At 41.4% G+C, this 22,970-nt stretch overlaps 1 protein-coding gene across 1 annotated transcript; it reads left to right on the top strand.

Moving 5' to 3' along the window:
* The first annotated feature begins 16,057 nt into the window (after window positions 1-16,057).
* Window positions 16,058-16,885, top strand: LOC132797709 (uncharacterized). Its single transcript, XM_060809460.1, has one exon. The coding sequence runs from the start codon at window positions 16,058-16,060 to the stop codon at window positions 16,883-16,885; it is 828 nt and encodes a 275-aa protein (XP_060665443.1).
* Window positions 16,886-22,970: the final 6,085 nt, after the last annotated feature.

The raw sequence follows: 22,970 nt of genomic DNA, 5'->3' as shown, positions 1-22,970 counted from the left end.
CCTTTGGTCTTAAGAACGCTCCTGCCACGTTCCAACGCGTTATGGACAACGTCTTAGGTGACTTAGTCGGTGACGTCTGTCTCGTATACCTCGACGACATAATAGTATTCTTACCCTCACTTCAAAAACATATAGCAAATATTAAATCCGTATTCACAAGACTACAAAACGCAAACCTAAAAATCCAACCGAGCAAATGTAGCTTTTTAGGAAGGAAATCGATTTCTTGGGACACATCGTTACTCAGGAAGGAGTGAAACCAAACCCACTGAAAATTCTAGCCATCAAGGACTTTCCCTGCCCAAGAACGACAAGAGAAATGAAGTCATTTTTAGGACTATTAGGGTATTACAGGAAATTCATAAAAGACTTCGCGAAGATAACTAAACCCATAACAAGACAGTTAAAAGGAAAGAAATCTGTAATATAATAGACGATGAATTTAAACAAGCAGTCGAAACGTCGAAAGATCTTCTTTGTAATGATCCAATACTCATATACCCTGATTTCAACAAACCATTCACATTGACCACAGACGCAAGTAATATGCGATAGGCTCAGTATTGTCACAAGGCCCAGACACTAATGACAGACCCATATCTTTCGCTAGCAGGACACTTTCGGACATGGAAATACGCTATTCTATGATAGTAGAATTGAGCCAAACTTAAACATAAACGAAGACCCACCGATTATAGCAACTTCGTCACAACCACTAAATCACTTCAATACTCAAATAATCCGATCAACAACTTCAAGACAAGTGGAAACACCATTTGTCCATAAAGAAAGACACATAATCACGGAACCAGTGCATACCTTCGACTCTGTTACAAACACCCTTCAAACAATTTTAAAACCGAGTAAAACCTTCGCAATACTAGCACCGGATGATATTTTCAAAATAATAGAGGAGTCCTATAATAATAACTATTTCTACGAAAGTGATTTATACAAAATTTTACGCTGCAAAATATGGCTAACTGCAATCACTAATCCCCATGATCAGGAAAACAAAATTCGTGAATACCACTTTAACACCAATCATAGGGGATAGATGAAACTTATAACCATTTAAAAAGATACATTTATTTCCCGCATTTAAAAGACATCATAACAAAAATTATAAAAAATTGCGATACCTGCTTAACCCTCAAATACGATAGACACCCTCATAGACCATTGATGCAAGCCCCAACCGCCCCAGAAGGACCATTGGCGGTCGTGCATATAGATATTTATTCCATTAATAATACTTGTAACCTCACCATTATTGACAAATTCTCCAAGCTAGCACAAGCCTACCCACTTGGCAATAGAAATTCAATTAAAGTCGCCGATGCTCTATTACAGTTCATAAGTCATTACGGCGCACCAAAAATAATTTTCGGCCAGGGCGCGGAATTTTCGGGCAGTCTATTCAATGATCTCTTAACCCAATTCCAAATAACGGCTCATACAAACTCATTCCAACAATCAACTGGTAACGATTTTGTCGAAAGACTGCATTCAACCTTAACCGAACTATACAGAATAATCATGGCCAAAAGGAAGGAAGCACGAATAGAATGCGGACATGAAATACTCACCGAAGCGTTGCAACGTATAACAATGCAATACACTCCAGCACTTCCTATACCCCTTTCGAGCTTTTTCACGGAAGAACTCACATATTCAACAAAACAATAACATTCGACAATCACCACGATTACCTTAGCAAACTAAATGAATTTAGAAAAGAAATATACCCAAAAGTACAGGAGCACTTAAACGCGAACACAGGAAAAAGGTTGGCTAAATTAAATGAGGACAGAGAGACACCAGTCCAAGTCGAACATAATGATATGATATTTAGGAAAGAAAACCGTAGAAACAAGTTGACACCGAGATTTTCACAACACAAAGTGGATAAAGACAATGGTGTCACCTTGCTAACAACTAGAGGTCAAAAACTACACAAGCGAAAAATCAGGAAAACGGTTAAGAGACAAGAAACCATAACACCAACAAGCTAATAAGCAAAAATTGTAAAATTCAAAATATCGTCAGAGTTCGTGGCATATACCAACAACACGTCACCGAGCCATCCTTCTCCGTTCCGGCCATTCCCTCCTATGGCTGACTGCATGGCCTTCTCTTCGGACTGGGGGAGGAATTAACATGCCCTCTCTCCGGCCACATGGAATAATGCCGATCCGAAACTCCAAGCCTACTCTATGCAACTCCAAGCCTACTCTATGCAACTCTGACGATAATATACTCATACTTAGATTCTGACATACACACACATGTTTATGCCTTTGTAATAAATTCCCACTGACGAAATCAGTCAGTCTTATTCAGTTCTCAAAACAGCACAGTGCTTTATTTTGTGAGTATTTCTAACATATTTCAGAATTCTCTCGCAAATGAGACTCCCTCGGCCACTGGACTGGTAACTCGTGCTCAATACAGGCGCGTGCTCAATACAATACGTCAGAAGAAACCGTTGGTGCCCAGCAACTCTGTGAATTCGGCGTCATGTGCGGCAGGCGGTGATCACTACGGCATGGGCAGCTATTATCGCGGTGGCGCCACCGGTGCCATACCCAAGAACATTGACTCGGAGGCGAGTTCAAGTATTGGAAACACCAGAAACCACCATCCCAATCCTCACAGGATCAAATCCTGTAGACACATTACATACCCTGCCACAAAATACCAAAATGCGACTACCGCTCCCAGTAAACTTTATGCAGGGAGACTTTATATATGAAACCACGAATTTGGATAATAAAATATCCATAACAGGCGGCTTATACACCGCAGTCGCAGGATCTGCCTATTTTGAAGTCTGCAATAACTCGGACCAGATTCAAACACTTTACCTCGAAGAACCGTTACAGGCAGAAGAATTCTCTCCACGAACCCACCAGTACTTAAACTGCATGTCCGCAGCAACAGATACAGAACAACCAGACAATCAACAATTAAACATTCATTCCTCAACAACGAGGAAAAACAACAATTACTTAAAATATGCAAGGCGTTCAAAAGTCTCTTCCACAATGAAAGCAATCAACTAACGTTCTCTAAAGCTGTCAAACATTCTATACCAACAACGGATAATGTACCGATTCACACAAAATCTTACCGGTATCCATTTTACATAAGGACGAAGTACGAAAGCAAATTTCAAAAATGCTCGAACAAAACATCATAAAACCAGTCATTCACCTTGGAGTGCACCCGTCTGGATTGTACCTAAGAAAAGTGACAGCACTGGTGAAAAGAAGTGGCGCTTAGTAATCGATTTTCGGAAACTAAATGAGAAAACTATTTCTGATAGATATCCTATCCCGAATATTGCAGATATACTAGACAGCATAGGGAAGACCATGTATTTCACAACATTAGACCTTGCAAGTGGCTTTCACCAAATTCAAATGAACCCAAACGACGCAGACAAGACAGCATTTTCTGTTGAAAATGGGTATTATGAGTTCACGAGGATGCCCTTTGGTCTTAAGAACGCTCCTGCCACGTTCCAACGCGTTATGGACAACGTCTTAGGTGACTTAGTCGGTGACGTCTGTCTCGTATACCTCGACGACATAATAGTATTCTCACCCTCACTTCAAAAACATATAGCAAATATTAAATCCGTATTCACAAGACTACAAAACGCAAACCTAAAAATCCAACCGAGCAAATGTAGCTTTTTAGGAAGGAAATCGATTTCTTGGGACACATCGTTACTCAGGAAGGAGTGAAACCAAACCCACTGAAAAATCAAGCCATCAAGGACTTCCCCTGCCCAAGAACGACAAGAGAAATTAAGTCATTTCATTCATAAAAGGCTTCGCGAAGATAACTAAACCCATAACAAGACAGTTAAAAGAAAAGAAATCTGTAATAATAGACGATGAATTTAAACAAGCAGTCGAAACGTCGAAAGATCTTCTTTGTAATGATCCAATACTCATATACCCTGATTTCAACAAACCATTCACATTGACCACAGACGCAAGTAATTATGCGATAGGCTCAGTATTGTCACGGAAATACGCTATTCTACGATAGAGAAAGAAATGCTAGCTATTATTTGGTCTGTAAGTCATTTTAGACCATACCTCTTCGGACGTAGATTCAAAATAGTTACGGACCATAAGCCATTAATCTGGCTAGAAAATCTGAAAGGCCAAAATCCGAAATTACTTCGATGGAAAACTATCCTGGCCGCTTATGACTACGAAATCGTATACAAAAAGGGTCGCAAAACGTAGTCGTTGACGCACTCAGTAGAATTGATAGATATCCTGATATTCCTGATAGTAGAATTGAGCCAAACTTAAACATAAAGGAAGACCCACCGATTATAGCAACTTCGTCACAACCACTAAATCACTTCAATACTCAAATAATCGGTATAGAATCAACAACTTCAAGACAAGTGGAAACACCATTTGTCCATAAAGTAAGACACATAATCACGGAACCAGTGCATACCTTCGACTCTGTTACGAACACCCTTCAAACAATTTTAAAACCGAGTAAAACCTTCGCAATACTAGCACCGGATGATATTTTCAAAATAATAGAGGAGTCCTATAATAACTATTTCTACGAAAGTGATTTATACAAAATTTTCTGCTTCAAAATATGGCTAACTGAAATCACTAATCCCCATGATCAGGAAAACAAAATTCGTGAATACCACGTTAACACCAATTATAGGGGATAAATGAAACTTTTAACCATTTAAAAAGAGACATTTATATCCCGCATTTAAAAGACATCATATCAAAAATTATAAAAATTGCGATACCTGCTTAACCCTCAAATACGATAGACACCCTCATAGACCATTGATGCAAGCCCCAACCGCCCCAGAAGGACCATTGGCGGTCGTGCATATAGATATTCATTCCATTAATAATACTTGTAACCTCACCATTATTGACACATTTTCCAAGCTAGCACAAGCCTACCCACTTGGCATTAGAAATTCAATTAAAGTCGCCGATGCTCTATTACAGTTCATAAGTCATTGCGGCGCACCAAAGAAAATAATTTTCGACCAGGGCGCGGAATTTTCGGGCAGTCTATTCAATGATCTCTTAACCCAATTCCAAATAACGGCTCATACAACCTCATTCCAACAATCAACTGGTAACGCTTTTGTCGAAAGACTGCATTCAACCTTAACCGAACTATACAGAATAATCATGGCCGAAAGGAAGGGAGCACGAATAGAATGCGGACATGACCAAATACTCACCGAAGCAGTTGCAACGTATAACAATGCAATACACTCCAGCACTTCCTATACCCCTTTCGAGCTTTTCACGGAAGAACTCACATATTCAACAAAACAATAACATTCGACAATCACCACGATTACCTTAGCAAACTAAATGAATTTAGAAAAGAAATATACCCAAAAGTACAGGAGCACTTAAACGCGAACACAGGAAAAAGGTTGGCTAAATTAAATGAGGACAGAGAGACACCAGTCCAAGTCGAACATAATGATATGATATTTAGGAAAGAAAACCGTAGAAACAAGTTGACACCGAGATTTTCACAACACAAAGTGGATAAAGACAATGGTGTCACCTTGCTAACAACTAGAGGTCAAAAACTACACAAGCGAAAAATCAGGAAAACGGTTAAGAGACAAGAAACCATAACACCAACAAGCTAATAAGCAAAAATTGTAAAATTCAAAATATCGTCAGAGTTCGTGGCATATACCAACAACACGTCACCGAGCCATCCTTCTCCGTTCCGGCCATTCCCGCCTGTGGTTGACTGCATGACCTTCTCTTCGGACTGGGGGAGGAGTTAACATGCCCCTCTCTCCGGCCACGTGGAATAATGCCGATCCGGAAACTCCAAGCCTACTCTATGCAACTCTGACGATAATATACTCATACTTAGATTCTGACATACACACACATGTTTATGCCTTTTGTAATAAATTCCCACTGACGAAATCAGTCAGTCTTATTCAGTTCTCAAAACAGCACAGTGCTTTATTTTGTGAGTATTTCTAACATATTTCAGAATTCTCTCGCAAATGAGACTCCCTCGGCCACTGGACTGGTAACTCGTGCTCAATACAGGCGCGTGCTCAATACAATACGTCAGAAGAAACCGTTGGTGTCCAGCAACTCTGTGAATACGGCGTCAGGTGCGGCAGGCGGTGATCACTACGGCATGGGCAGCTATTATCGCGGAGGCGCCACCGGTGCCATACCCAAGAACATTGACTCGGGAGGCGAGTTCGGTGTGCTCGGAACGTTCGTTCGACTCGGGCTATACGCGTGGCAACAATTCCAATTCGAATTACTCGCTGAGCGGAAATCGCCTCGATTGGAGCAGTCAGCGAACACCGTTCGAGGGCATTGAGACAATTATTCAGCATTGCGCCTCGACGCATTGGTCGGAGCGCAAGGATGGGCTGATCAGTCTGAGGAAGTATCTGGCCAATGGCAAGGAGTTGACGCCACAGCAGCTGCAGTGTGTCCTGGACATGTTTCGTAAAATGTTTATGGATAACCACACTAGAGTCTACTCTCTGTTTCTAGATATAGTCAACGAACTGATACTGGTGCATGCACCCGAGCTGCACGATTGGCTGTTCATACTGTTGACCAGGTTGTTCAACAAACTGGGCACCGATCTGCTCAATTCGATGTCCATCAAGATCCGGAAGACGCTGCTGATGGTCCTCGAGTATTTTCCCACACAGCTGCAGCTCAAGGAGCTGTTGTTTCGCATTATTTCGGGCAACACACAGACGCCCACAACCAAAACAAGCATCGAAACCGTACGCTTCCTCACCTCTCTGGCCACCACGTACTGCAAGAGCAGCGATTTTCCCAGCGATCAGAATCTAAACTGTGAACTTACCTTGCTGAAGCTGGCCCTGATGTCGGTTTATGAGAATTCGATGACGATGCGTTCACATGCGTGCGCCTGTTTGGGGCTCTCTACAATCTGAATACGCCACAGATGACCAAGTTCTTGGCCGTGTGGCCCAAGCGATATCGGGATATGGCGCGGCTCTGCATACAGTCAACCATTCGGCGACAGAGCAGCGGCGCGAACTCGCCGAGCAGCTCGCCGTTGAGCAGCAGCAGCCCGAAGCCGTTGCAGAGTCCCAGCGTTGGACCGTTTGCGTCGCTGTCGTCGGTGGAGCAGGAGTTGATATTCGGCTGCTCCGACCTGGACGTGAAGCACAAAAGACATCCGAGGAAATACGCAACTGTTTCTCCGGTGGCCAATATCATTCGCTGGCGCCCAATGGCTACAAGAACATTGACTCGGAGGCGAGTTCAGTGTGCTCGGAACGTTCGTTCAACTAGGGCTATACGCGTGGCAATTCCAATTCGAATTACTCGCTGAGCGGCTCACGGAATCGCCTCGATTGGAGCAGTCAGCGAGCACCGTTCGAGGGCTGTGAGACAATTATTCAGCATTGATTGGTCGGATTGGTCGGAGCGCGAGGATGGGCTGATCAGTCTTTAATAATTGTTCCTGTGCTCATCTATTATGGACACGCTTATGGATACTGAGGCCTCAACTGTTGTTGTCGAGGCCCAAACGCAAAAGTTCGTCGGCTTCGATGGCCGTGCGCTTTAAAATGTATGCTTCCTTCGCCAATGGCAAACAAGCCATGCAAATTTGCTGTGGCAAACGTGCTCTGGCCCAATCTCGATCTCACATGTCAGCGATTTGTAGTATATACATGCCCGGGTGCATACGCGGCAATTTAGCACCACTACCGCTTGGTTGCCGCTCATCTTGAAAAGAACAAGTGAATCAATTAAATAAGGCGAGTGGTTGTTTTGTTTTAAATTAATTATTTTTATATTTCTTTACTTACTTTACAACTTGTCCGTTCTCTGTCAAAAATCCAAAGGGTAAAAGAGCTTAAAGAGCAGAGAGCGAAACACTTTTAGTGTGACCAGTTCACGGTTGTTCAAGAATCTTTTGTAATGAGAAATTCCAAATTGGTATATTTCAATACACCTCCTCAAAAGATATTTTGAACAATAAAAAATTAGTATTACAATAATATTCTTATTCGGACAGTTGTATATTCGGGGAACAATAATATTGATTCATATTCATCTAGAAATAGTTTTAAACAAATTAAAACAAACTAGTTCTAGGATTAAGGGAAACCCAGTGAAACCTTAATCAAATCATTGGTTAATCAAAAAAATTAAACTTCATTTAACATATTATATGTTTTTGAATCACTAATTATCAAACAAAAAAAATATATTATTAAAATAGTTTTAATTTGTGAGACCCATTACGCTCCTTAGGGTCAAAAATCTTGCAGCGGGCAACGGCTTCGTGAGGAATATATTAAATAAAATATAAAAAAAAATGTTAATTAAATGTGAATAAAATTTGGTGACAACAAAAGGAGCATACAAATATAATTGTGGAAATGTAGCATCAAAATGGATGCAAAAACAGTATATACATATGCTATCGCAACATCTCATCACTAATAAATTAAATCGGTATATATTATATATCGAATATCGGTTGATGTTTGGCCTTACATGGTCTCACTTTTTCTTAATCTCTCTCTCTTTCGTCGTTGACCATCTTAGGCTGATGTTAGAGTGCGAGCGAGAAGCGATGCGATAATATTGGGCGAGAACGAGCGATAAACCACTGCAACCCTTTTCATATGCAATCGCTCGAAAGATGTCAGAGTGAGAGCGAAGCGAGTTGCGAGTTCAAGCGAGAAAGCGAGAGCAAAGCGAGAGAGCAGTTTGCAACCTGCTTTATCGCTTCAACTCTCTCAGAGCGTACGATTGTTTTCTTGATTTCTGTGATTTAATTACCGTTTATTTTCAAAGCACGCGTGTTTGAAATCTCAGATGGTAAGTTTGTAACTCTATTTTTAGTTTTATGTGCAGTTTAATCTAAAAGCATGCGTTTTTTGCATTTAATGTCATTTGTGAGAGAACACCAGAACGAAATGGATATCGAAAATTTAATTAGTGAAGTATTTTACGCCCAGCTCTATGGGACCAAAAGAGCAAAACTATCACACCAGAATTTTGGTGGAAAAAAATTGGACAGAAATTGAAAACATGTTAGAAACATCAAGTAAGTAAAGATTTATTAATAACTGCAAATTATTTGTATTTACATATTTTTATTCGGTGCATCTGTGTGTGCAAACAAAGTCGCGAAAAGCGTTTCTAATAGTTGGCCTGTTTTTAAATTTACATGATTTAAAGTTTCGGCGTTGTTATGATTTTCAAGGTCAATATGAAAATGTTGTGACTCTAAATTTATATCATAAGGCCCTTCAAGGTCAATGATTGTATTATGCAAAATGCATATACTCTTTACAATGATATCAACAAAATCTGGATTAGTCTCAATAGGCTTCCAGAGAAGACGCCATTTGGATGTCATGATACCAAAGGCACATTCAATGCATCTTCGAGCTCTGGAAGGTCTACTGTTAAAGTATTCGTTACTTGTATTTATATCTCTTCGAGAATATGGCCTTAAAAGATTTTCTAGGAGTGGATATGCCTCATCACCCACAAAGACATATGGCATCTTAATGCAATAAATTTGCAATTGGCATCTGCCACTCCTTGAAGTACTATGGAAAAGTACTTTTATAATTATAAAACATAGACCCGGAATGAGGTGGACATCTAAGGCGTATATGCTTTCCATCAATAGCCCCAGCACAATTTGGAAAGTTCCACAGCTTCCAAAAGTTGTCTGCTGTCTTGCTAATTATCGGTTGTAGCTCTTCGCAAAAAGCTATTACAGTCTCTTTCACTATAACTGACACAGAAGTCCTTCCAATTTTAAACGAATATGCCAATGATGAGAAAGATGCTCCTGTAGCTAAAAATCTGTAATTGCGGTTAATATTCGACGTCATTCTAATTAATTATTCAAATTTGTATTTTAGAAGACGGCTTAAAAAAATGGAAGAACCTCCGGGACCAATTCCGCAACGAATGGAAAAAATTCCTGTTTCAAAATCTGGCGACTCTGGTGTTTCAGAGGAGGCTTACAGCAATTACACTTCTTGGCCTCATTTTAATAGTCTACTCTTTTCAAAGGACCAAATAAAACCTCAAAAATCGGTTGGTAATTTTGAAGCATCACAATTAAACTTTGAGCCATCTTCTTCAGGATTTGCTTCTGAATTGTCTCAAGAGATCAAGAGATCATCTCTGAAGAGATTCACGAGCTATGTGAAGATGAAATACCAAAAAAGCAAAAGAAGTTGAATGCGTCAGAGGAATTAGTAGCTATTGAGCAACAAAAATTAATGTTGCTTGAAAAGAAAATTAATAACAACAAAGACAAAGACGACAACGAGTCATTTTTCGATAGCTTAATACCGTATATGCGAAAATGGATCCAATGAAAAATTATTATGCAGAATGGAAATACAGAAGACCATTTTTAATTTTTCTTTCGACAATAATACTGATGATCTTACTAAATCGTAATATAATTTAATACTTTAAATACTATAATACATACTTAATAAATATAATTGAAATATATTACAAACTAACCTCAATGTTATTATTAATTTTTGGCAAGGCAGTATGGGTTGTGTAACAAAATTTGGCCAATGCTTCTCCAGCCGACTACTAATTTTATTTAATATGTAGTCAAAAGTCGAAATAGACATCCTTGAATAGTTACAAAACTTTTCTGGGTGGTTTCTCAAGTCATTATATAAATTTTGAACTCTCCTTTTTATTTCTACTGCAGTTAAGCGGGTGGACGCTCCTTTATTTTTAACACAAAGTTAAGTGTTGCACTTGAAGCAAAAAATCTTCATCCGAATCCATCACCATCATCTTAATAACTGACTATATTAATAACTAGAACAATGTAGTTCGCTCTCGCAAAGCTCTCACTCTGACATCTTCTCTGTTGCATTCTTTGATTTAATTACCGTTTATTTTCAAACCTTACAAACTAACAATGTAACTCGCTTCTCGCAAAGCTCTCACTCTGACATCTTCTCGCTTTGCCCATCGCTTCGCTTCGCTTCTCGCGCGCACTCTGACATCAGCCTAAGTCCGACACCATGAGTTATCGCCTGCTGCCACACTTTTGGTGGAATGAAAAAGCAAGTTAAAAATACTTGTATAATGAAACGGATGGCATTAAATTTGTTGAAGTTGGGTAAAATATGTTTTATAAAAATTAATTTATTTAATTTAATTACTTAAGTGCTAAAATTTTATTAAAAAATTGTTGAAATCACCGCCATTAAAAACGTGACAAACAGCCGATTGTCGTTGAACTCTGATTGCCGTTCAACTGCTTTTTAAAAATGTGAGTAAAAGTTTATTTTTATAAAAAATGATTCAATAAATCGAAACCCATTTTTCGAGACAATTAAATCGCTAATTGAAACAAATTAATCGATTAATATGTGTCGGGAGCAGCAGACAGCGCATGTTAATGCAATGCTGTGACAGCGTCTCCCAGCAGCGCTGCATCTGCCGGCAGCGCTGTATGCTCTCTGTTAGCGATCGCTTGTAGTTCGATCGGCTAATTGCCTTTAATCTTGGTTTGACTATTCAATTGTAAAACGCTTGTATATCGTGTCGGTGGCGAAGCTTGAAAGTGTTCAAGTCACAGCCAAAACATACATAAGTGGTTACATATATGTACATATGTACCACAGCAATAAACATTTAATTTGAATTCGCGTGTTTTATTTATAAACAATATTCTTGCGAAATAAAGCTACTAAAAAGCTTAGTAGCTCAACATTTGAGGCCCCGGCGAGATATAACATATACTCGCTAAGTGTTGTGAATGCAATTGATTTGCATAGATAATTAGTGAAGTGATTAATAAACCATAACAATCAGTGAAACATTAAACATTAAAGTGCAAAGTGCTCGAGAGTGCAAAGAGAGATATATATATATGTACATATGCATATATATTTAACAAGCGGTGCATTTCTATTCTTGCATTCTCCTTTGTTTGCGCATGTTCGCCGCTGCTTCGTTGCTTACACACCTTCTCCGCTCTCGGTCGCTTGTCTATGCTCCGCTACTCCGCTGTCGCAGCTGCGTGCATTGCCCTTCTTGTTGCTCTCTCTTATGCTCTCGGTTTGTGTGATCTAAATCAGCTAATCAACTGATTAACTTTGAACAGCTGCTGTGCGTAAGCAACTCGCGAGCGTTTGTGATCGCGGTTTTGACGCGTTTTCCGTGGTGCGCTTCACTTTAAGCTGCTGCTGTGCTTAAGCAACTAGCTCGCGTCTGTGATCGCGAGTTTGACGCGTTTTCTCTGGCTTTGAACTGCTGCTGTGCTTAAGCAAACCGCGCGCGTTTGTAATCGCGATTTGACGCGTTTTTCTTGCTGCGCTGCACAGTAAATTTGATACACAAAGTGAGCAATTGCCAGTTAGCACAAGTGCGGTTAACGGCTAACAATGGAAAACTCGATAAACGAGCAAGCGACTACTGTCGAAAATCGCGCGCGGTTTTTCAAGCGGAAGTTTTATGTCTTTATGATAGCCTTGTGAGACTCGATGCGTCGCTTTCTGAAGTTAAGCTAGCTGCATTTAATTCTTCTGAATTAGCAGTAAGGTTGGAGCTATAAGAACGTGCTCAAGCTTCGTTTGACTTAGCTCAGAATGCGCTAGAGGAGATCGACTATAATGAGATCGGTAGTGAAACGCGAGACAATTTCGATGAACGGTTTCTTGAAGTGAAATCGCGTGTTCGGGCGCATTTTGACAGTCGTGAGCGCCAGTTGATTCGGTCTTCCACATTGCGGCGTGATGAGACCATCGATCCTTCGGCTAATGGCCTCGGTGCTCGCTCTAATAGACGTTGTCTACCCGAGCTCAAACTTCCCACGTTCGGTGGAGGTTATACGGAGTACGCGAGTTTTGGTCAATGTTCGAGTCTGTCATTGACAAGGACAACGACTTAGATGATGTTGAAAAGTTTCAGCATCTGCTATCGTGTTTAACTGGTCCAGCGCTGGATGCAGTTCGGTCGTTGGAGATATCGCGGCCCAATTATCGTGTGGCTCTGGAGATATTGGATAATCGGTTCAACAACAACCGGCTTGTGTTCCAGTCGCACATCAAGGATCTGTTGGGTACCAAGAAGGTGGAGGCAGGAGCATCCGTGGCCACTAAACTTCGTGAGTTTAGCGATAAGGTAAATGTTCACATGGGGGCATTAAAGACTCTGGGCCGTCCAGAGGAAATCGCGAACAGCATTCTTATTTACGTGCTGCTGCAAAAGCTGGATGTGGAAACCCAGGCTGCGTGGGAGGATAGCAGGACATTGGACAACCCTGCCGCCGATAAAGTGCCGACAACCAATGAGTTCTTCACGTTTCTGGATGAAAGATGTCGGAAGCACACAGCAGGCTCACAGGTGGGAAAGAGCTTTAGCTATAACGGCAGCAGCGTTTGTGGCCCAATCTAGCCCCAGCAGAGCAAATGCTTGTGGGTTTTGTGACGCGCCTGGTCACGGCATATATTCCTGCCCCATCTTCGCAAATTTGTCGCCCTTCTTGAGGCAGAGAGAAGTGAAGAAGCTCGCTCTCTGCTTTAACTGTTTGAAGAAAGGACACCAAACTCGATCCTGCACATCTGGCGCTTGCCGTAACTGTGGTGGGCGGCATCATTCTTTGCTACATTTCGAGACATCACAACGAGCCTCGTCAGCTGATACGTCTGCCGCTTTGCAGCCTCAAGCGTCCACCTCTCTTGCTGCTCAATGTCGTCGTTATGATGCTGTGCTCTTGGGTACTGTTGTTGTTTGGCTTAAGAGTTGTGCTGGGTCATTCGTTCCTTGTCGTGCTCTGCTGGATTCCGGTTCGCAAATCCACATGATGACGTCCCATTTAGCCCAACAGTTACAATTGAAACGGACGCGATCAGATGCTATGGTTTCTGGCCTCGGGGACACAGACGTTTCTGTTGAAGGATTCACAGTCAATGTTTGTATGCGTTCATGCATCACCGACTACTCGGTCAACTTTCAAGCTGTTGTGGCATCGACAATCACCAACAGCCAGCCGAACTTTGCTATTGACATCGACGGTTGGGCAATTCCATCCAACATTCAGCTAGCTGATCCGGCCTTCAATCGTCCGCAGCGCGTGGACCTGCTGATTGGTGTAAGCCTATTCTACGGCTTGTTATGTGTAGGACAAATAGGCCTTGGAGATGGATTGCCTATCCTTCAGAAGACCCGCCTTGGTTGGATCGTTGCTGGTGGTGGTGACAGTACGACGGGTTCTGAAAGTAGTAACGATCAAGCAGATGCCAGCCTCAATGAGCTTGTTCGCCGTTTTGGGAAGTCGAGAGCTGCGAGTATGTGGCCACAAGGCTTAGTAGGGAGCAGCAGGATTGCGAAGAGCATTTTCGCAAAATGTTACTCGGCTACCATCCGGTGAATACTCCGTAAGATTGCCAATAAAGTCTAGTGTTGACTCGTTAGGGAATCATATACTCAAGCTCATCGTCGATTTCTCAATCTGGAGCGCAAATTGCAGCGACATCCTGATCTTAGGATGCAATACTCATCATTTATTGAAGAATACTTGAAGTTGAATCATATGTCTCGTGTTCCTGCTGAGACCATTGAGCGTTGCAAGTATTTTTCTGCCACACCACTGCGTGCTAAAGGCCGATAGCACGACAACAAAGCTTCGTGTTGTGTTCGATGGTTCGGCAGCGACATCCACTGGATATTCGTTAAATGAGGTTATGATGGCTGGTCCTGTTATACAGGACAAATTGATGCATATACTTCTTCGCTTCCGTACATATCTGGTGGAACTAATAGGGATATATGCAAGATGTATCGATGTGTGCGCATGGCTTCAGCAGATAGCTATTATCAATGCATCTTATGGCGCGATTCGCCTGATAAAGAGCTGCAGATTTTCAAGCTGGACACCGTTACTTATGGCACGAAGGCAGCGTCATTTTTGTCGGTTCGTGCAATGCATCAGCTGGCGCATGATGAAGCAGGCTCGTTTCCGGTTGGATCTGTTGCTTTGAAGAATGAGTTCTACGTGGACGATTTTATATCTGGAGGCGATTCAGTTGCTGAGGTTAAGGTCAAGCTGCAGGAAACCGCTGCAATTCTAGCTCGTGCAAACTTCAAACTCAGGAAATGGTGTTCCAGTCATGCCGAAGTATTGTCGGAGATAGCTGACGACGAGAAGACTCGTACATGAGGTTCAGCGATGGTAGCGAAGTCACAAAAACTCTTGGCTTAGCATGGGATTCCTCATCGGATCGGCTGCTGTTCTCGATGTCGTTCTTAGAAGCTGGTTCCAAGCCGTGCAGGCGGTCTGTCTTAGCCACAATTGCACGATTTTATGATCCGCTAGGACTTCTTGGACCCATCATGACAAAGTCCAAAATATTTCTACAGCAGCTCTGCAAGGATAAGTTGACATGGGATGAGAGTTTGCTTTTGCAGCGATACACAGCCTGGGTAGAAATGTGCAGCAGCTTTAATTCCATTTCTAGTCTCTCATTCCCGAGAGCTGTTCTTGCTGCTGGGTGCCGTGTCGAAGTTCATGGATTTTGTGATGCCAGCGAAGAGGCCTACGGCGCTTGCGTATATGTAGTATCCAGTGGACGCACTTCTCAGAGTCAGCTGTTGTGCTCTAAGTCCAGAGTCGCACCACTCAAAACTATATCAGTTCCCAAGCTGGAATTATGCGGTGCTTATCTTCTGGCCAAACTGCTTCATGCAGTTAGAAACATGGGTTTTCTTGATGGGGAGTTCTTTTGCTGGAGTGATTCATTGGTGGTACTCTCATGGATCAAGGATGATCCATACAAGTTTAACGTTTTGTGGCAAATCGCGTAGCGTCTATTCAGGATCTTACCGTCAACATGAAGTGAAGCCGACGTACTCTCCAGAGGTACAACTCCAGAATGTTTAGCAGAGTCAAGATATGGTTTCATGGACCGGAGTTTCTTGTTGGAAATCGAGATTAATGGCCTTCACAACGCTGCTTAGAGTCTTCAACATTGGAAATGCGTAGAAAGGTCATGATAGCCACGTCTCCGTATGATGATATCACTCTTCGTTGCAAGTACCTTAACACGTTTGCCTCAATGCAGCGCGTATATGCGTTTGTGTTTAAATTTGTTGATCGTATAAAGCATCCAGGCCTCAACGTGGTAGATGTCAACAAAGGCACATTGCTGCTACTGCGATTAGTGCAGTTGTCAAAATTATGGAGTGATGTCAAGGAAATTCGTTCGAAGGGCTTCGTCAAGAAATCGAGTTCAATCGCTTCTTTGTTGCCGTTCATCGACCAATTTGGACTTCTGCGTGTTGGCGGTCGGCTAGCCAATTCAACTCTTCCCTACGATGCTCGCCATCCTATTATATTACCTCGACGGCATCCTATTACGTTGGCGCTCATCGCTCACCATCATAAAAAGAATCTTCACGTTGGAGCTAGAGCATTATTAGCAAAGATTCGGTTACAATATTGGCCGATTGGCGGACTGCGAACTGTGTCGAAGGTTGTTCGCAATTGCATCGAATGCTTCCGGGCCAAGCCCACTGTGCTCGAACCAATTATGGCCAGCCTTCTGAATTCTCGTGCCTTTGCAATAAGCGGAGTGGACTACTGCGGGCCGTTTTACTATAAATCTGAAGTTCGGAACAGACTCCCAATCAAATGCTACATCAGCGTATTCATCTGCTTTGCTAGCAAAGCGATTCATCTGGAGTTGGTGAAGGATTTGACAACTGCCGCCTTTCTGGGAGCGCTAAAAGATTCGTGTCACTTCGTGGGAGGCCTAATCAGATTTGGTCCGATAATGCGACTAACTTTGTCGGGGCCAAAATGAACTTCACGATGTCAAGAAACTTCTCCTCAGCGATCCTCATAAGAGTCAGTTCATCGTGTATGCCTGATGGACAACATCGAGTGGAAGTTTATTCCTCCTCGTTCCCCATATTTTGGTGGACTATGGGAAGCAGCAGTCAAGAGCGCAAAGCACCATCTGTATCGCTCTGTTGGTCGCTCTATTCTCAACTACGATGAGCTTCGCACGCTGGTTTGCCAAATAGCGGCAATAATTAATAGTCGTCCATTGCTATCCATTTCAGAGAGTCCTGACGATTTGGATGTGCTGACTCCCGCTCATCTATTGTTTGGTGGTCCTCAACCGTGATTCTGGAGCCCGACCTAACTATGCTGGACTACAATCGGTTGAATGGTTGGCAGCGTGTCACTCAGTTGCAGCAGGTCTTTTGGGCTAGATGGCGGGAGGAGTATCTGACTCTTCTCCAGCAAAGATCGAAGTGGCGCGCTCCTGATCGTCGTCTCCAAGTCAACGACTTGGTCTTGGTGAAGGACGAAAATTTGCCTCCTCTTCGGTGGCCGCTAGCCCGTGTCATGGCGCTCATCCCTGGCAAGGAGGGCGAGTGTCGAGTTGCCGACTTCAAGACGTCGTGTGGCAGCACCCGGAGAGCCATAAATAAACTATGTCTACTGCCCCTGAAGGATGATGTTCAAAGATAGGCTTTCAACGGCGGGAGTATGTCGGGAGCAGCAGACAGCGCATGTTAATGCAATGCTGTGACAACGTCTGCCAGCAGCGTAGCTTGTAGTTCGATCGGCTAATTGCCTTTAATCTTGGTTTGACTATTCAATTGTAAAACGCTTGTATATCGTGTCGGTGGCGAAGCTTGAAAGTATTCAAGTCACAGCCAAAACATACATAAGTGGTTACATATATGTACATATGTACCACAGCAATAAACATTTAATTTGAATTCGCGTGTTTTATTTATAAACAATATTCTTGCGAAATAAAGCTACTAAAAAGCTTAGTAGCTCAACAATATGTATCACAAATGATTATTCGAGCCTTCACTATTCTCGTCTCTTATTGTCGTATCAAATATTTCTGACAATTGTGTTTTGTTTTTGCTCTGATGAAAAAATCGGAAATGACACCACTGTAGCGCTGTGCCTATTTGTTGCTCAGCATAGCGCAATAGCCCCTGTAAATCATTTGAGTGACCTTTGTCAAAAAAGTTTGATGACAGCAACACCGCGACAAAAATAAAGATCCACCGCACAAAATGCACATACATAATTGAAAATGCATTGGCTCCCCACTTCATTATATTACTTATTTTTAAAATTGTTTCAGTTGATTTTTTCACTTTAATGACATCCGTTAGAGAATTACCCATATATTTTATGTTAAGTTAAGTAGAACTGAGGGTTTATTAATAAAAACATACAGCACGTTGCCTTATAAAAATTAGTTTTTCTTAACTTTTTTCTCTGGTATTCCGCTTTTTTTTCTCCCTTTTCTATCGTTGCATCCACATCCGCCTTGCTCTCAATAGTAAGTTCACCATTCTCGCGCCCCCTTTCAAGCTGCCATCATGAGATACGTGTAGCCTTTTGTAATGTTGGCACTGAACTCGATGAGCAGAGTGGCAACCTCAACGTGACCATTGTTAATTGAACATGCGAGCGGCGATGGCAGTGGATAAGTGGAAATATTGACTTGCGCTCCAGAGTCTAGTAACAATCGCGCTACTTCCACTTGGCCATATGGGCAAATCCCACGTGTCGCACGCTACATTCACACGATTTTAGCTAATGAAAATCAATTTTTGGGGGTTTTTAAAAGATTTACCGTAAACTTTTGTTATGTGTTTAGAGTGAATTGAGAGTACTTTCGGAGGGTATAAGATTCAATTTCACTGGAGTCACTGTTTTGAAAATAATTAATAAAATTGTGACGTGTCGCACGCTACACAAAGTGGAAGTTAGTTTCAAAATTTTCATTTCAAACGCAATTTTCAGCGAATTCTGCAAAATAAACCCTATGAAAGTTAATATCCTAAAGAAAGTTAAGAATATTAGAAGACAAAACTGATCGTTTGGTCTTAATAATGTTTATAGATTTTTAGCAAAAGCCGTCTACTTTAATCTACTTTAATGTTTCATATCAAGAAAAATTACAAAATGTGTAACGAACACGTCTTGGGCGTCGTCTTATAATAAGACGACCCGTTGAGTGGGCAGCAAACTGGAAGCATACTCTGCCTACATTGTCGACTAAAGCTCAGGGAAAGTGGGGTGGGTCTTTTGCCACCTAGTAAGCTACCGTGCCACACAGATAAAAGAAGGTAGACATAGTTAAGACGGGAACAGACAGGATAGGCTATCAACCGATAGACCGGTTAAGAAGTATATGCATTCAATATATAAATATGAAGAACGAAGATGGTTATGTTCTTCTTCTTTACCCTCCCAACCTGTAAAAGCTTCTGGCTCTATGCCTTTACCCAATTTAAGCAACAACAAGTAATATCAGGTGCCCATTACTTTATAATTTATTTCGACTTCATGATTATTCAAAGAGATTAATACCAAAAGAATTCAACAATACTATAATGCATGTACATAACTTCATTTTATGCATTATTTGCCTACTATATTAATTTTGCCTAGTATTTCCTAATAGGATGGGTATGAATATAATACTAATAAGAATAATAATAACAAAAATAATAGCTGTCATATACAAATTACAAACGATTTTTGTGCGGCTATGCCGTACTTACACATACTCATTATACGCTGATTTTTATACTGCATCGATATCGACAGGCCTGTGATGATTGATGAGTTGATGAGCTGGGTGAACTTCAAAAGGATTAGAATATATAACAGCTTTGATATAATATTATATACATACCATACCCATCTGAGGACTTACTATTGGATTATATCTAACTTAAAATATAATACTAAATATAAAATTTAAATTTAAATTCAAATATGAATTATATTTCAATACTATTTTTAATTGAATTTACGTTATATTGTTGAATTTTGTATGGACAAGAAAAATTGTATACGAGAAAAGAAACGGCAACCAAGGCGACAGTGAGTGCAACAGCACTATCGGCGGCGTCAGGAGCAGCAACGAAAATCAGCGGTGGCTTCCAGTGTCAATCGCACTGTCAACACAACATCAATCAGGGGATGCGACGACGAGTGGTGCGGGCTCGGCAACACATAGCAGCGAGGTCGTAGCAACGAGTCTGCGAAACGCACAGCCTCAGCAGCGCATGGTGCACTTCCACGATGATAATGAGAAGTGACAACGATCAGCTGTATGCTAATCCGTTCTCTCTCAAAAGGGTTTATCAGACGCTTGTGTTCCTTCTGGAACCGTTTTAGCAACGCATGGCGTCGCTTCTACAGCCTCTTGCTGTCCTCGGCGTCACTAAACTGGTGACTCAAGTGCAAATATCTAGGCGTATGGTGGCAACTCCCTTTGCAAAGTTGTTGCCACGCCTTTTGGCGCGGGGCCTCTGCAGTTGCAGATCAGTTGATGTGTGCTGTACTGTGGTCGTTGCCACGTGATTGCACACACAATATCCTACACCAGGAAAAACGTACTAATTAGAATTATGAAATGTGGTTTTCTCGCTACGTACCTTGTAAAACCAACAAGAGGGCCAAAGAAAATAAAAACAATGCACTTTGAAAAGTGCGCACTCCCGAACAACACCAATAAAATATATATATAATATTATGACGGATGCCGTCAGATTTATTTTAATATTTTGCTGCGGCACACTATCTTTGTAGCTTTCGAATTGAAAAGAGATGGTCTAGCCTAGATTAAGCGGGAATATCGATATTGCTTGATTAATCTAAGTTAGATATCGATATTATTTAATACGATACTTATGTGAATGGCAAAAGTGATCCTGCCAACTCACTGCAAATATTCGATAGATAATTAATAATATACTAACATCTGTTGGCGAGTGCATCAATCATCGAATGCAGATGTTATCGCGAGCAGCTGTTAGCTTGCACAACAGTCGCGTCGCAAATATCGATACCGCCATACAATTCAAATTCAAACTGCAATTAACGGACATTTGCTCACCCCTACACCACAAGTTCAATGGGAGTCTTCACAACGAAGATTGAATTTGAAAAGGGTGAACAAGAAACTACCAAAGGTCTTTAGCATGGAATGTGCCTAATTCTTTCCCTGTTAGATCTTCCAATAAGTATAAAGAATTGCCAATTTTCTTTTAATGAGAGCGTTGATTCCAACAGGAGCTAACTCTACTGCTGCGATTTCTGTCACTTCTTCGAAGGATCTAGAAAGTGCATCAGCTACTACATTTTCACTTCCTTTTCTGTGTTCAATATCAAAGAAAAGCCCTGTAATTTAATTGCCCATCGAGCCAGCCTCCCACTCAAGTTTGATTGGTTCATTAACCAACGTAGGCTTGCGTGATCAGTAACGACTTTAAAAGACTGTCCTTCGATATGCATTCTAAATTTTTTTCTTGCAAGAACAACCGCTAAGCATTCAAGCTCAGTCACTGTATAGTTTCGTTGGGCTTTATTTAGCTTTTTGGACATATAAGCGATGGGTCTCTCGCTTCCTGATTCATCCACTTGAGCTAATACAGCGCCTACTCCCTAAGACGAAGCGTCGCATTGTACAACGAATGGCTTTGAATAATTCGGATGAATTAGAAATGGAGCAGTACACACCTTGCGTTTGATTTCATCAAAGGCCACTTGAGCTACGTCATTCCATTCATACGATTTTCCATTTAATAATTCAGTTAGGGAAATATGACTGTCGAATACTGGGAAATGAATCGCTGATACCATCCAGTCATACCTAAAATCTTCTTATTTGTTTCCGTGTTTTGGAGCTGGGAACTCATCCACTGCTTGTATTTTTTAGGGTTTATTTGGAGAGTACCTTCTCCTACAATAATCTACTTGGCTCAAACCAAACTGACTTTTTCCGACATTTATCGTCAGTCCCGCTTTATGCAATTGTGTAGCAACTGTAGACAAATGCTCCAAGTGCTCATCAAAACTTGCTGACATGACTAGCAGATCATCAAGATACACAAATATATGCGATTTTAACTGATACGGTATAACTTGATCCATCAATCTGCACATAGTCTGAGGAGCATTAGTAAGACCAAAAGGCATACGTTTAAATTGATATAGAGGTCGGTTGGGTATTGTAAAAGCAGTTTTCGGACGAGAATCCGAATCCAAACGTATTTGCCAAAATGCGTCTTTTAAGTCGATTTTCGATATGCATTGTACCGAAGGAAGTCGACTTAAGAGACCATCCAACATAGGCATGGGATAGGCATCTTTTACTGTCGCCGCGTTGAGTTTGCGAGCATCTAAACAGAATCGAACCTTCCCTGGTTTAACGACTAACGTGACAGGAGAAGACCACGGCGAAGTGGGAGCTTCTTCGATTACGCCTATCTTTATCATTCGATCTACTTCCTCGCACAGCAACTTCTCTTTAGCTGGCGACAAAGAGTAGAATCTTTGCTTAATGGGTTTGATATTGCCTGTATCAATATTATGCTCTATGAGTGAGGTTTCACCTAGGCCATCACGTTCTGATGAAGGAAAATATCCGATTACGGAATTCAATTTAGCTCTCTGCGACACAGAAAGATCAAGGCCAGATGAATCAACTGACGACTCAGCTTTGATCTCATTAATAGTGAACGAAGGCGAAATGGAAATGTCAAAGGCCTTCCAGAAATCCATACCACAAATCACATCTTGTTTATTGGACGGTACGAGAAAAATTTCGAAATCCTTAATCTTAGAATTAAAAGTGATGGGAATGCCAACTGTACCAGCAACAGCTTGCTTTAAACCATCCGCAGTATGAACAAAACCTTTAATTTTCTTAAATTTGTGTTTCATAGAGATAATGTGTTCTGCAAGAGCGTATCCAATCACGCTTTTATTAGCGCCACTATCGAGGAGAGCTAAATAAGATTTGTCGAAAATACAAATCTATGTAAACGGACGAATATCATTGTTCTTGTGCACTATAGAGGAAATAGTAAAGCATTTTAATCTTCGTCTAT

Source organism: Drosophila nasuta, unplaced genomic scaffold (genome assembly GCF_023558535.2).
Source record: "Drosophila nasuta strain 15112-1781.00 unplaced genomic scaffold, ASM2355853v1 ctg17_pilon, whole genome shotgun sequence".
NCBI classification, from domain to species: Eukaryota; Metazoa; Arthropoda; class Insecta; order Diptera; family Drosophilidae; genus Drosophila; species Drosophila nasuta.
This window is presented reverse-complemented; position numbering and strand designations above follow the sequence as displayed.